Below are 15,705 nucleotides of genomic sequence, written 5' to 3'. Positions count from 1 at the left end.
ACGGGTGGCGTTATGCTAAGATGTTCCAAATCACATCCACGTGAAAGTCCAATGCAGAAAAGCAGCCCAGGCACACTGGGGAATTCGTTCTCCTTTTGAGGCACAAAAGGCTCCTGGCACACCTTCTGTCACCAGGGTCAGACCCATGAGGCGCCGACTTGCACAAGCCCCAGAGACTGCATGCAATTCAAGCTTAACGTGGACTACGGGCCTAAGAGACGCGCAGGGCAAAGCAAGACGGCAAGGCAGCTCTTCCAGACACGTATGTCACTGCCTGTTCGGCAAGTGCCTTTAACCGAAGCCTCTGCAGGAAAGGGATTCGGCCCAGCAGCGAGGGATGGTGATCAGGTTAGGAATTTCGGTCCAGTTCCAGTACACGGTATTTGTATAAAGTGACAAGGCCTGGTTTAGTCTCCGGGGGACAAGACGCCTAGGCCCGAAGCGAGGCCACGGAGACTGCGCGACACTGCCCATGTGCCGTGCCTCAGAAACCTGCCTCAGACGGAGTTCACCTCCATCCACATTCTGAGCAGAACGAGAACGGAACCGGGTGTAGCATTAAGACACAGCGATGGCACAAAAGCAACCGCTCCCTCTCTCCTCTGCCTGCTCAGACAGCGCAGAGGGACGAGACCTCCCTCCTACTATCCTATCCCACGGATGCCTGTCAGCACTGGAATCTACCCGAGACGTCGGGAGGCTTTGGCACGGTCGCTGGGTGATCGCTGGGCTTCACTCCTACGCTGCAGTACTTGCGCACCAGGTTCGCCTCGTGAACCTGCAAAGAAAGAAATCAAAGCTAAAATGAAGCAAACACTTGCAGTTTGGAGGAAGGTGAAACTCGCAGGGGAGATCACCGGTGCGACAAAGGCAAGCGTCGCCCCGTAATACCGCTCGCCTGCCTCGGGCACTACTAGGGCAAGCCAACGGGAACAAGCAAGGCACACTTTGAGGTTGTGTATTTTAGAAAGATCGTTCCACTCCTATAACTATGCTTGTGTGGCTCTGAAACCTGGCCATCTCAGCAGAGCTGCCTCTTTCGTTTGCGGGAGTGCTTTTGTTTGTTGGGTTTTGGGGTTTCTTTTTTATTTTCACACCAGCCGTGAAGTTAAGGAGGAGTCAGTTTGCGACAGGGAAACTCAAAAAGACCATCTCAACGCAGCTCAACAGCAACACTGGCTCATTTAGCATACTCTCGCATCCCTTTGGGTTACTTTGCAGCCCCTGTTCACAAAGAGCTCACTTACCACTTTCTCGTCTTGGCCAAGCGATTTCTCCCGGTTCCCGCTGCTCCTGTCACCGTCTGACCTGCTCTCGGCGCTGCCTCTTCCGTACAGCTTCACCACCTGCCAACCATTTCTCAAATGCTCGCAGCTCCCTTTTTGTCGCCAGCACAAAGGCTTTCAGGAACTTGGGCACCGAAAAGGCTCTCTAAGGTTAGAAGCAGGAGGAAACAACATTGGCGCACAGACGGTCTGGTGGAGCAGCGCAGTACTAATGTCAAACAGAAACCTCCCTCTGGAGTGCTTCACCTTGCGTGGGCAGTTACTAGATACCTCCAGGCCTCAGGAACAGAGAAAATCTTATGCCCAAATGCGAGACATATTAATGCAGACGTTACTAAATCAGGCTGCCCGAGGCCCCATCCAGCCCGGCCTCGAACATGCAGCCTTCTGCATTCGCTTGCAAATACTAAAAATAAGTCGAAAGAGATGGTAAGCCTCAACTACACGAGAAGGCTAAACAGATATTCTGTGCCACCAGAAAGAGAGAATTATCTAAACCAAGACGATTTGTAGCAGGCGAAACCGGATGTTGCATTGTTAAAACTCTGTAATGTGGGAGGGTTTGAAAAGCAAAGAACCCTGGTTATAGAAGGGATTCAAAAAAGCCAAGTCTCTCCTTCCCCTTTTCCCCACCCTTCCCCCCTCCCAGCAATCACGTTAGGAATTTTTATTTAATTTATTTCTATTTTTTAATTTAGTTCAGGTACACAATATTTATATAAAGTAACAAAACCTAGTTAAGAATCATACAATAGTTAGGGTTGGAGGGGACCTTAAAGACCATCTAGTTCCAACCTCCCTGCCACGGCCAGGGACATCCCACTAAATCAGGCTGCCTGAGGCCCCATCCAGCCTGGCCTCGAACACCTCCAGGGACGGCGCATCTACAACTTCTCTCGGCAACCTGTTCCAGTGTCTCACCGCTTTTATGGTGAAGAAATTCTTCCTAATGTCTGCTCTAAATCTGCCCCTCTCCAGTTTATACTCCCCCTCGTCCTGTCACCACAAGCCTTTACGAACAGTCCCTCTCCAGCTTTCCTGTAGGCCCCTTTCAGGTACTGGAAGGTCGCTACGAGATCTCTGTAGGCTCTAGAGAAGGAGTCTAGCAGCGGAGGCCGCGGTGCCTGTGTGCCTCACGGTCACGGCCCCTCGTGGAGGGGTCCGCGACCGCGAGCGACCCCTAAGGACTCTTTCCTCAAAAATAACCCAGAGAACACCACCAAAGACGATGACGAAGACAACGGCAAAGACAGCGATGACCACGACCTCGATGACGTCAAAGAAGGCGACGACGACAGAGGGAAAAAAAAAAAGAAAAAAAAAGCGAGACCGGAGGCCGGAGCGCCGCCGCCAGCCATAGAGTGCGAGTTGCGGAGGACTGAGCGGCACTTTGGGCTACCCGGAAGCTTGCCGACCATAGAGCGCGATCCTGGAGGACTGAGTGACGCCGCCGGCCATCGAGAGCGCGCCCCGCGGGGCTGGAGGCGTGGAGCCGCTCGGGTGCCAGGACCCCGCGGACCGCCCCTTGGGCCCCCGCCGCTCGTCCCCACCCCGTGGTGTCCGGTTGCTCCTGTTCGGAGCGGAGCGCGGGCCAGGAGCGGGGGTCAGTGCGGCTCCGGGTGGGGGTCGGGGCGCGGCTTGACAGCCCGGCGGGGAGCGGAGCGCGGCTGCTTGAGCGGGGCTGGGGTCAAAGGAGGCGCTGAAGAGGCGCGGTTCGCGTTCTAAATGCTTTAAAACGCAGTTTCCCGGCTCCCTGCTCGGGTTTCACTCGCCCGGGCCTGAGGTCGGGCTGTTGTTCCCGAGGTTCCCGAATGGCTCTGTTGAACCCCGGGTGGGCTCGGCGCTGTCAGCGCTCTCGTAGCATTCTGAACCGGGACCTCCGCACGTTGTTCGATCTGGTTGGGAATCACCACTGCCTGGAAATTCCCTTGATGCCTGCCTGGAACCCGTTTCTCTTCACCATCCAAAGCTTCTTTCGCCAGGCTGGTTCTAAGCAGGAGCCGCTGTTGCCTCTGAACGAGTTCGCAGCCGTGTTGCAATTCCAGCATTAAACGCCCCCTCGGCTTTACAGTTCTGTTTTCACTTTAAATTCTCAAATGTTCTTGTTTTGTTCACGAATGGGAGTCGTTATTTTGCAACGGTCACATCTAACTTTAGCTGTTAATGGCTCTCAACTTGTTTTCCTTCATTATGGCTTAAAAAAAGTATTGCTAAATTTAGGGGGATTTTTTTAATTGCAATGCCTATTGGGAATAATTACAACCTGCTTCAGTAAGTGACAGTGACAGATATGATTAAATATTTCTTTTGTGTATTTGCACTCTAAAATTTTAATCGTCACTTTACTGCTAAGTGGGATTGAAGAGCACCTGTGGTCAGTTCTTTCTCTACAGATATTAATCCTATTGGTGCTCTATTATTATATGTTTTGCTGCTTATAATTTTATAATATAAATTGGGAGTAATTATGGTCTGTACAGTTTTGCAGAACGGCAAGAGCCCAGGTGTTATTTACTCACAAAGACCATTCCAGTTACTGCTATTTAAGTTTTTTTTCTGGTGTTTTACAGTAACTAATAAATGGTAAAAATCCCCATAGGAGAAACCAGGGATGGTGGAAATCCCAAGAAAAACAGCAGGAGTACCATGGTGTCACCAGAGGTTGGGCAAGTGTTTCGAGCCAGCTCAGTCACTCCAGGATTTTGCACTTCAGCCCCACCAGCCCCTTTTTTTCTGGGAATGCCTGGATTCCCAAGAGAACAAATGGGTGTGCAGCAGATTCACCACAGAATCAAACTGCTGGACATTCCCAGCTGTCATTGCGGTGCTGATAGGTGCCAGAGCAGTACCACCCCTTGACCAATGACGTGTCCGATGAAATCCATGATGACTCAGAAACCATGGAGACGAAAGCAAGCTGCATTGAGGATGGATGCACTGCAGAAGGTATGGAGCATGATGCTGAAACAGGTTGCCCAGGGAGGTTATGGCTGCTCCATCCCTGGAGGTGTTCAAGGCCATGTTGGATGGGGCCTTGGGCAGCCTGATTTAGTGGGATGTCCCTGCCCATGGCAGGGGGTTGGAACTAGATGATCTTTAAGATCCCTTCCAACTCTAACTATACTATGATACTATGAAACACCGTGCCAGGTCACACACACAGAGCACAGAGGATTCTACTTTGTGTGAAAGATGCAGTCACCTCTTGTGTCTTCCCAGCTGTTCTGGTTTAGCCCTACTCCCGGCTTGGTTGGCATCCATCCCTCTGTCTTGCTCACTGTTGCTGATTTTTCATTCTGTATTTCACTGTCCCCATCCTCCTTCCTGTTCATCTCTTATTCTCTCTGATCCTTTGTGCTGCTCCCTGCCCCTTTTTTTCCCCTGCCCTGTGTCTCTCTGCATGGCTCCTAATACATCTTTCTTTCTCCCATCCCCCGACTCTCTCTCGTCTGTGTTATTCACACATCTTCTGTCAAGCTTCCTACCTGCTGTAAAACACTGGGATGCTTTTTCCTCCTTGCTCCACATCTCCCATCCCAGCTGCCTAGCACAGCTCCCCTTTCAGCCCCTAGACATCTTTCTCTGGGAGGCCTCTTAAGTGATGGCAGAGTTGTTCCAGCTCTTGCCCTGTTCATACCTAGCTGAGGACATCTCTGTCTCCTGGGAGATGCCCAGAAACTCCTGCTGTGGAGTGCCTGTCCCCTACCACTCCAATTGATGCAGCAGAGGCTGAGTTAAGACATGTCAGCAGGAGGTGCAAAATGCAGAAATAAAGCTGTTGCCGGCTACTGGGTGTGGGCACAATATAAACATCTTCATTCCAGTGCACCTGAACATCATCTCGGCTGTCAACTGCAGGGCTCATGCGCTCAGGGAAGGGTCTCTCCAAGGTCATCAGGCAGTGCAGGAGGCCCCCCCACCACACATATGGTCTGTGTGGGACACTTCTTACAGTTACGCAGATGATGATGTAGGTAAGGCTGGAAGCAGCAGAAACGCTGCCTTTTCTGGCCTTGTATTTGTGTGAGCATGGTGCACAAGACTGCAGCTCACAGTAGAAGTGTGTGGTGCTGCTTGACTTTTATTTTCAGCTCATGTTAAGACAATTTTCCTGCTCATCGCTGTGCCAGATACCAGCAATTGTGGGCACCTGGAGTCCGGAGGGAACCAGTTGCTCTGAGAGTGATCAATGTTCACTTTCCTGTGCATAAGGCTCATAGGAGATTTCCTGCAGTTTTCAAAAGCTCTATCAAGACATTTAAAAAAGGCAGGGTTTTAACTGTATGGTCAATATCCTGGCACAGAGCACTGTTCCAGTGTCATTTCCTTGGTTTTCTCCCCTCGCAACAGGGTACCAGCCTTCCAGTGCAATCCCGCTGGCGATAATTCCCTCGGTCTGTGGCTGCAATGGCCCAAGTCTGGGAAAGAAGCCAACTTTGCCCATGCCTGAATCATAAGATGTACACCGCGTGACTTGAAGAGTGCAGGGAACGCAGGTAAACTGTTTTCTATGTCTGTGTAGTCACATCTGTTGTATCTGCTGAGGGAAAGAAGCAGAGTAGTGGAACAGGCAGATGGAACTGCAGCACATGCCGATACACCCTGCTGCGTGGGGTGTCAGTTCAAGTGCTCTGCATAATGGTCAGTTGGAGTAAAGGCAGGAGAAGGCTTTCCACTGCATGGAGACCGCAGAGGAAGACACTGCATGTTTTATGGGTTTTGTTTCCCTGCCTTGTTGTAAGCAGTTCTGAAAACTTGTAGCTGGCAAAGCCTTTGCAAGGTGATGGCAGCCGTGTACGGCTGGAGATGGAGCAGACGATGAAAGCAGGGGCTGTGCCAGGCTGTGCGCTGGCAGCTCATGCTGCTCTGCAGCGTTGGAGAGCGGCTTTTTTTTTTAGGGTGTAAACGAGCACTAAACATTTTGCGTGTGCGTGTCACACAGCTTCTTGTCATAGCCCTCTCCCCAAAAAGACACGCTCCACAATTTGGATAATGTTTCTCTGTTTTATTCATAAGTACATATTTACATAATATTTTAAAAATGCAGAAATAGCAACATGATTGATTTAATACAGCTGGCAATTAGATGTGTGCATCTTTGGTGTGTCAGCAGCTTACAGAGCAACCGTGCACCTTCTTTAACTCACAGTTTAAACTTATATACTTCCAGTGCTTCGCATGCGCTCAGTACGATCGCGTTCCACAGAGCAGTCCAGATTCTTCACCCTGCATTGTACTTGTTATCCCTGTGATCCTAACAGGTCTTGAACAGAAGAGCCCATCCTGGAGGCAGATTCCACTTTCTTGCAGTGGAATCACCTGCCTGAATGCCCCGCAGGCAGACAACGATTTCCCCGCTGAGCCTTTTCTCAAGTATTTTCCTATTTTTGCAGGCCCCACGTACCTTGGTTCGTTTTATTTCTGGGCTATATGTGCAGGATGAGTGACTTCCAGAAACAAAAGCAGAAGTGGATTCAGTCCAGTGTAAGTGTTCTCTGAACTAAACCAGAGTGCCTGTAATAGAGAGCTGTGCCTTAGACGCCACCTTGGAACCGGAGAAATTGCATGTCATAACCAAGGGGAGAAATGAGGCTTTCAGGCTGAGGGGGGTTGGCCAGTGCACAGCAGGTGGTAGGAGGTTGGGAAGAAACAGTTAAGGTGACTAGACAGTGATTTTTTTTTTTTTCTTAAAACTAGATCATGCTTTTGGTGAAAGAAGCTAGAAATGTGTTTGATGTGAAGCTCATCATTCTCTAGGAGTTGCTGACCACGGAAACACCTAGGCCATCTTCGATATGAGAAAGGGGGAAGGGTACCTTGCCACAGGGAATTTCTCTTCTGTGGGACTCAATGATTAAGACCAATGAAAATGGATTTGCACCACATTACAATTAAGATATTCTGCACATGGGCAGTTTCACGGGGAGAGGGGAGCCAGTGCTAAAGAGGTGGAATGCAACACAAGGACAGGATAATGCCTCCCAAAGGTGGGGAGCAGGTTGTGCAGAGAGCAGACATGAAGATGTGAAATTAATGATAAAAATTTGACCTTGTGAAATGCTTTAGAAAGATTAAAAAGATTCTAAATTTGATCTAGCTTTCTGCTCACTGTGATATTTCAAAAATCCCTTGGAAATTAGAATAACCTGAGGCTTGCTAAAAAGACTAATTTATGAGAACAGAATTCTCTGGTCTGTGTTACAGGAAGGGAACCTGGAAGCAAAGTAGGATTTTGAAGAGGGATGCTTCTTGAAAATGCCATGGCGCAAGAAGAAATGTGGGGTTTATTTTGTGCGTGCAAGCTTCATACATCGAAGTCCTATTTCTCCACATCCTTTGAAATGCATGTGGCCTCCTTGCATGAGGTAAGATCTAAATTCCAGCTTTCTGGGGAAAGATTGTTCCTTTTGCAAAGGAGCGTGTAAACTCATGAGCTTTAATCCAAAGGCGGGAGTCAGTAGTTTTGTATGGAAAATTTAATTTGTGATGGATTCCCAAGAAGCAGCTACTGCTTGGGTGCTCTGACATGGAACTGTGCTTTCCCATTGCTTGCATGGTGATGGCATTCAGGTTTACTAGCAGCTGTCAGCCTCTCCTTGTTAATAATGAGCTGGCATCCCTCTTAAGGCGGCGATCAAAGCACAGGGCAAATCTGAAGCAGATCCCAAGCTGACGCAGAGGAGAACACATAGGGAAATCTCAGGCACGAGATGTGACCATCAAGCCCATAGCAGCTCTTTCCAGGCTGACTGCTCTGGCTCTAACAGAATTCCTGTTCTCCCTAGCAGCCCGAGCTGCAGTTTAGGATACGCCAATGTTGGTAATACAGCCATGCCTCGGCCGCTGCTGAGCAGCACCTGCATGGTGCTGAGGGTTGCTTTGTCAGTTTTCCCCACAGTCAGGAGGCTGGAAGTGCACAAGGACTCTGTCCTGTGCGATGTCCTCAGCAGTAAAAGCTGTGGATAGGAGGGAGAAAACGTTTACAGCTCTGGTTTGTGTGTCTGCTGAGGAGTTCTCACACATGCTGAGGCCCTGGTATGCGATAGGCAGCCACAGGGCTCTTGGAATCCTAACATGCAACAATCGGGTTGGATAGCTGTGTTAATTAGTGTTGCTTGTTTGGAGCCAATAACCGTGTATCTGGTGACACTCTGGGAATCTGACTGCAGGGGTTCACTGTTGAAGCAGGGGAATGGAAAGGCTGCAAGAGTAACTAGCAGCTGGGACTGAGCAGTTGTTCTTTTCCCTTTTTTCAGTTAAACTCCCATCAGTTCCCACCAAGACTTTGAGCAGGTAAGAAGCAATTGTGGAAAGGATCCCTGGGCTGCCTGTTCCCCCTCCACAGCCTCTCACCTCACACATGGCACATTTCTCAGGTTGGGACCAAACACATCGATCAATGCCCAAACAGCTCTGGGGCGGCACAAAGGCATCAACATAGGAAAGCTGTTGTCGCCTTCAACCCAAGGAATAAGTGACTCCACAGTGGAAAATTTAACTCTCCTGATGATGGGGAATTAGCATATTCCCTGTGACTGTTTGTCCTTTCAGTATGCTGTTTCAGAGTCAGTGATGTTGGTCACTTAGGGGAAAGACTGATGTTTGCTCTTGGTGCAAACTCCAACATTAGTCTCACCATCCAGAAGCAGTGTTGAAAGCATCCTCCTCCATGGACCGCACTGCTGGGGCTCTGGCTAAAGGACTCTCTGAGCGTTTACTCGGTAGCAGAACAGGCCTTTGGCGGCTGTGCCCGAGATTCATCCGGTGTTTTCTTTCCTGCTTGTAGCTTCTTAAATGATTTTTTTGGTGGATAGTCCTGGAAAGAAAGCTTTGTGTTTTTTATTGTGCAAAACCTCCTGGCAAGGAACGTTGAGTCCAGCCGCGCGGTAGCGGCCTGCGCGCCGCTGGCTGCAGTACCGCGTTTGGGCCACCCGGCGGCAGCAAAGCGCTGTGTAGGCACGCGCTGCCGCACCTGCGCGCGCACTTCGCCGCGCTGTAGAACCGCATTTCGGCCACCCGGCGGCAACACTGAGCACCCGCGCTATTCATCCCGGTCTCACAGATTTTCCACGCTGGACGACAAAAAGTCGCGGAATTGTCCCTAGCAGCAGAGAACACGATATTGCTCAAAGAACGCTGACCTCACTGCTGGGCTTTTGAGCCATGAAATTGCAGACCGTGCCTTTAGTCAGATTGACCCCATCCAACATGCTGACAGTTTGGTCCAATTCCACAGAACATAGATGCTCACAGACAGAGCTGTATCAAACAGGGCTGCTTTAACATTCATCTGGAGCTGGAGGCATAAGGGTACATTTTCAGGCCTGTTTGGATCCAGTAAATCTCACTTAGCTTAAACGGGCAACCGCTCTCCAAACAAAAGCCGAAAGACAAAAGGTTGCATTTCTAGAGGAAGGTCAGCTTGCTTCTTCTCCTGCACACTTCTGAGAACCCAGTTCCCAGTGCAGGCATTCCCAGTGCCCAATTCTGGCTAACTGTGTGTTCTCAACACATCCTGAATGGTCTGTTGTCTTCTTCTATTTTTTGCTTTTTTAATTTTTTTTTTAAACATTGAAAAAATAAAACACATACAGCACCCGGCAACCAATCAAAAGCTTTAATGCAGACAGTGCTGGTTTACACGGGGCTCCTCTGGCTTCCCTGTGCCTGGGAAGGAGAGGTCAGAGGGTCCCCAGATATGAACACGCTGCGCCCGGTCATGCCGGAAAGGTGGTAACGCAACTTTGAGAGGGTCTGGGCCAGACCGGAAGAGGAAAGGAGGAGAGGAGAGAAGAAGAAGAGAAAAAAATGAGAGGGTACAAAGGGGAAAAGTTGTGAGAAATACATCATACCCTGAAGAAAGAACACTGGCAACCAGTCACTAGCGGGGAATCCATCTTAGGATCCATCCAACCAGTTCTGCAGGGATCCATCTTAGGGCCAGTACTTGTTAACGTCTTTATAAATTACCTGGATGGATGACTTAAAGGTTTAATAACTGAGTTTACAGATGACATGAAACTGGTGGGAGCTGTTGATGCTCTTGAGGGCAGTGAGGCCCTGCAGAGGGATCTGGACAAATTGGAGAGCTGGACAATCACCAGCCATATGAAGTTTAACAAGGGTAAGTGTTGGGTTTTGTACCTGGGACACGGCAGCCTTTGATGTCCATACAGACTGGGGAGTGAGAGGCTAGAGAGAAGCCCTGTGGAAAGGGATCTGGGGGTTCTGGTTGACAGTGAATTGAATGTGAGCCAGCAGTATGCCCTGGCAGCCAAGAAGGGCAACTGTGTCCTGGGGTGCCTCAAGCACTCCATTGCTAGCCAGTCAAAGGAACTGATTGTCCCGCTCTGCTCTGTGCTGGTGTGGCCCCACGTGGAGTACTGTGTGTAGTTTCGGGTGTGACAGCATGAAAATGATATAAAGTTCCTGGAGAGCGTCCAGAGGAGGCCATTAAGTTGGTGAAGGATTTGGAGGGGTAACCGTAAGAGGAGCAGCTAAAGTGACTTGGTATGTTCAGCCTGGAGAAGAGGAGACTGAGGGGGGAATTCATCATGGTACACAGCTATGCAACTTCATCACAAGGGAGGGGGGAGGAGCAGATGCTGATCTTTTCTCTCTGGCGACCAATGTTAGTACCTGAGGGAATGGCAGGAAGATGTGCCAGGGGAGGGTTAGGTTGGATATTAGGAAAAGATTCTCCACCCATATGATGGTGGAGCACTGGAACGGCTCACCAGGGAAGCAGTCGCAGCACCAAGTCTGACAATATTCCACTAGCATTTGGCCAATGCCCTCAGACCCATGGTGTGAATGTTGGAGTTGTCCTGTGCAGCAGGGACAGGAGTTGGGCTCAGTGATCTTTGTGGGTCCCTTCCAACTCAAGGTTTTTCCACCGTTCTATAAGATAAAACAGTTTTGTCTGTGCTCATGCTTCATCTAGGTCCTAATATGTACGGCTGCAACTATGAGCATGTTTTTAAGAAAATATAGAAAAACACTAAAAAAATAAGAGCTAAGTTCAGTTCAGCAGATCAGAGTGCCACCGCAGGAACCTCCCATTGTTATCGATTTGATAACTTTTTGGTAGCAACTTCCTTTCATAAAAGCTTCTGAACAGCTGGTGTTCAGAAGCAAAGCTATACAAACCTAGGTTGGTTTTGAATTTTTTATTTTTATTTTAAAAACCTTGACATTTTATAAATGGTGCGAGTAATATTGTAAGACCTCCCACATAAGGATTTAAAAATAGTGTAACTTCAGTCTTGAGCTTCTTAAGTAATAATAAAAGGAAAAGTCTCACTGAATAAATAGAAGCAAGTCACAGAGCAGCTGTGGGTTTACCCCACAACAATCTGGTGACCTGACTAAACCTATGACTATGTCTTTATTGCAGGAAACCTGAGATTTACAGGAAGTGACAATGGTTAGAATGGTGAAATAGAACACAGATCTTGTATCACCCTTCAGTACAAGCTGTCATCTTATATGTCTTCTGGAAAGGAAAGCATGATTCATTTCTCAATAGGGAAAAAAATATGTTCCAAACATCAGGCACACACCTTGCCAGTGTGTTTATAATTGCATTTTGATTGTTAAAATATGTTGGCATCACTTGCCCTAAGCAAGAATTAATTGTATTTTCAGAAATAAAAATAAATAGCGTAAAAGTAGAAGAATAATAGGAAACTCACTCTGCCTAAAACTAGTTCTCATAATGATATATTTAGGGTCTTTTACAATTTCTTTTGCAATTCCATTTTACTCTTAACCTTGATCAAGCTCTGAATATTCTCGTGTCCTAACCACTAGGTTGTACCCTGCATCCAATTAACAGTGTAATATTGATGAAATAAGAGATGTCTGAGTTGATGTTTCTGTTACTTTTCTTCACCAAAACCATTGGCAGAAGGATCAGAAAGGCAATTAGTTATCTTGGGGGAGAAAGGAAATTTTGGTTTTTCCTCCCTTCAGCTGTAGGAACAAATTTTTCACTAAAACAGTAGGAAAAAATGTACAAGGGTGTCAACAGAGACTTAATAGCACATAAAAGTATGCAATAAAATAATCACATTCAAAAGTGTAAGTGCAGTACATTTGAAAAAAACACATCTTGTGTCTCCCGGTATGTTGCCTTACAAGGTTAGTATCATTTTCTGCCTGCACTTGAATTTCCTTTGTCATGGGGGCTTGGAGGCAGTGGGGTGTTGGTGGGGTTTTGAGTTTTTTTTTGTTTTGGTATAAATTAAGAACGGAGCAAATGAGGCTGACTGAGCAAGATTAGATAGCCACTGTTTATCCCTATATTGTTTAAAGAGAATGTTGCTCTGTGGAATTTCTGGGATTCCTTTCATGCTTAGTGAAATTTTTTCATTTCTTTTTGCTCTGGAATTATGTGTGGTAACGTTTCACCAACTCTTGTAGATATTTTGTAATTATTGTGTACTAGCGTGGAAGCTAAATATTCAAAATTAAATACAAAATTTATGGTCTTACAAAATCCTACTAAAGTCGTTAAACAGTTTGGAAAACAGGGTCCTTTATGACAACAAAATTAAAGTGCGTTACTGAATTTAGAAACACATGACCTAGAAAAGAGCTATTTGTCCATGGTTTTACTAATGTCCTAACCAGCCAGCTATGTTTTCCTTTTATCTCCCTGAAAATCGTATGCCTTTCTTCCTGACCATCTTGCAATCTGAAAGTACCTATTTAAAGCAAGCCAATAAACAAAAGATGTCAGTGGCTGAGCTTGTCCTCACCTCACATAAGAATGTTGTCTGTGGCGTTAGCATTCCTCAAAGAAATTTGTCAGTGGTGTGTCCATTAAATCTTGAGATTTTTCAATCAATGTTACTCCACAAGATGCTTTTAGTTGCTGTAATACCACCATTCTTTAGATGTTTACTTGTCATCCATAGCCTGCAATATTTTCTCAATAATGAAAAACCTGCAGTAAAGTAAATAATATAGCAGAGTATCCCAGTGGAGGTTAGAGAGTTTTCACAACATCATTTGCAGATTAGCAAGTGTGTTGTTTAACAGATCATGAAGTGACAAATTCCAGGATTTCGGCTTCTGCAGTGTAATGGTGTATGTCTCTGAATAGCCATTTTGTTTTGTTTCAAAGTTAATCACTGACACAAAATTCATAGTGGCTTCCAAAACAATGTCTGGTCCAAAACATTGTGTGTCTTACTAATAGTACTTGTTCTAACTTAAATGCTTTTAAAATATTTCTAGGAATGTATTGTACTTCAACATAGGTAATACTGCTGCTGTGGCCTACTTTTCTGCAGGACAGTATTTTTGGGTTTGCAGTAAGTATTAAAAAAAAAAGAAAAAGAAAAGCTTTGACATTTCTGGTATTACTATGCACCTCGGTTCACTCTAAGATTTATCTTCTTTCATTTGCTTAAGTGCAGTTGGCATCCTAGCGCTTGGGGTTTTTTTTTCTTTTGTTCAAAGTAGCTTTTAGAAACTCTCCAGCTATCTTGACCAGTTTTGTTTTGAGAATAAATTTAAAGACAAAGAATTAATACTTTAAAAGAAAAATTCTTCATCCCTTCAATGACATAGCTTATCATGACAAAGTGGCGTCATATTACACAAATACACTTACATTTGCTGTTACATAGCTTACAGTATCAGAAACAGCAAAGTTGTCTGAAAGAAATTTGAATTCTTCTGGATTGATAGGTACAGTATGTTCCTTACTCTGGCATTTGTTACAGGACTTACTCTGTCTTACAGAAGCCGATCTTAGAAAAGTGGGAATTGAAAATCGAGGCCACCAAACACATTTCCAATATCCTGCTGCTTCAGGAGATAGAAACAAAAAGAGAGGTAAGATTTCCATGTTATCTCCTGAAGACTAAGAGAGTAAGTTAAGGCAACCTGAGCTTTCCCATCACAAAGAGATGACAAACTAATACTCTGATTCAGCCTAGGATACTGCTTTGAATACAGATCACAGGGGTACTTCACATAGGCAATGAGAAGAATAGCTGACCATTAATCTTTTGTGAGGGGCTGAAAAATTTTTTTAGAAGTTGTCATTCAGAAAGGCTTCACTTTCATTTCGCTTTCTACTGCGTCCAGTCTTCAGCTTAACAAGATACCGGTAATGTTAACAGACCATAATTGACTTGTCACAAGTATCTTCCTCACTTGGAAAGATCATATCAAAAGGTCTAAACCAAGATATTTTGTGCATATACCACTTCATCCCTAGTGAGGAGAGAGGGAGAGTGCTTACATAAGCAGTCCTGACCTTCCTTTTCCATTTGGGACTTTGCTATGAATTAAGACTTAATCACTACATCCTTTGTTGCTTTTATGATGCTACTTTCAGTTTGGTATCGAAATTTAACTCGAGTTCATGAGAGTTGGAAAAAGTCCTGTAAGACATTCTATTTTCAGTGGAAAGATATAGTGAGATGTTATTCAACTATGACTTATTGTACAGGATATTTTGAGAATAAACAAGATAATGAGTATTAAGTGGTCTACCCAATAATTCTAAATAACACTGCCTAAGATTTTTACAAACGTAATGGAATTTACTTGGCTATCTTTCCTGCTTTTACCCTCTCTTGGTCAAGATAAAAAGACTTTTGGAGCATGTGTAGAAATTAATTTTCCATAAAATGTGTTTAGCTACTTTAACTTTCCAGAAGAAATTAGAACTGGCTGTGTACAAGCAGGTCAGTGTATTTTATCAATGTTTTCTGAGGAGTTAAAAATTGGTTTAACAATTATGTAATTGGTTTAATGATTCCACAATTAATTGATTTAACTTTCTTAAAATACTAATAAAATATGACATTTTTGTAACTGCTGCTGTGAATGGATTAGGAAACTATTCAAGTTGATTACTGCAGTGAAACTAGATTTATTTCAATCAGAATATTTTCATGTGGCTTTGGAACTGCATTTTGTAACCTCTTCATGTACTAGAGTGAGGAATACAATACAGTTCTCAACATAAGGTTTTTCCAGATGTTTACGCTGTCGTTCGCATGATGAATTGGTTTATAGATAGTTAGGTAGCATTTCAATCAACTCACTGGAACATGCCAATTTCTATTAATATAGCTACTACTTGCGATTGTTCAGCTTCAGGTATGTCGAGCTAAATCTAATTTTGACATGCTCCTGGTGATTTCAGTGAATTTGAACTTGAGTCAAACATTTTATCCCCAAACTGTAGAGTATATATTTCTTTGACCTCCGGACGAAGGTCTTGCAAGGTGACAGCGTGATGCAATTTGTTTCTGGGGTTTTTTTGGCAGTTAAGTACTAGAATTCTTTAAACTAAAAATTTTTGGCTGGCAAAAACATTTAAGTGTATAATGGAATTATGTGCTTAAAAAAATAGAGTCAAATTGATCTCTGAGTTTTTCTGTTTATGCCAGGA

At 45.5% G+C, this 15,705-nt stretch overlaps 1 protein-coding gene across 5 annotated transcripts in view; it reads left to right on the top strand.

Moving 5' to 3' along the window:
* The first annotated feature begins 2,757 nt into the window (after positions 1–2,757).
* Positions 2,758–15,705, top strand: part of BCAR3 (BCAR3 adaptor protein, NSP family member) — a 74,208-nt gene continuing 61,260 nt past the window's right edge. For 2 of the 5 annotated variants that reach the window (XM_054073324.1, XM_054073322.1), the window contains exons 1-7: positions 2,758–2,889; positions 3,886–4,232; positions 5,637–5,782; positions 6,680–6,770; positions 7,491–7,651; positions 8,543–8,579; positions 14,040–14,132. Coding sequence is in view for 2 of the 5 variants with exons in the window: in XM_054073321.1 (XP_053929296.1) it covers positions 10,302–10,410; positions 14,040–14,132 (202 nt within the window). In the remaining 3 variants the exon portion in view is untranslated. Of the gene's footprint in view, positions 2,890–3,885; positions 4,233–5,636; positions 5,783–6,679; positions 6,771–7,490; positions 7,652–8,542; positions 14,133–15,705 lie in introns of those variants that run through there. The other 3 variants (XM_054073321.1, XM_054073320.1, XM_054073323.1) reach the window with 3 other exon arrangements.

Source organism: Cuculus canorus, chromosome 8 (assembly GCF_017976375.1).
Source record: "Cuculus canorus isolate bCucCan1 chromosome 8, bCucCan1.pri, whole genome shotgun sequence".
In the NCBI taxonomy this organism is placed as follows: Eukaryota; Metazoa; Chordata; class Aves; order Cuculiformes; family Cuculidae; genus Cuculus; species Cuculus canorus.
The sequence above is the reverse complement of the archived record's forward strand: the minus strand, read 5'-3'. Positions and strand labels throughout refer to the sequence as shown.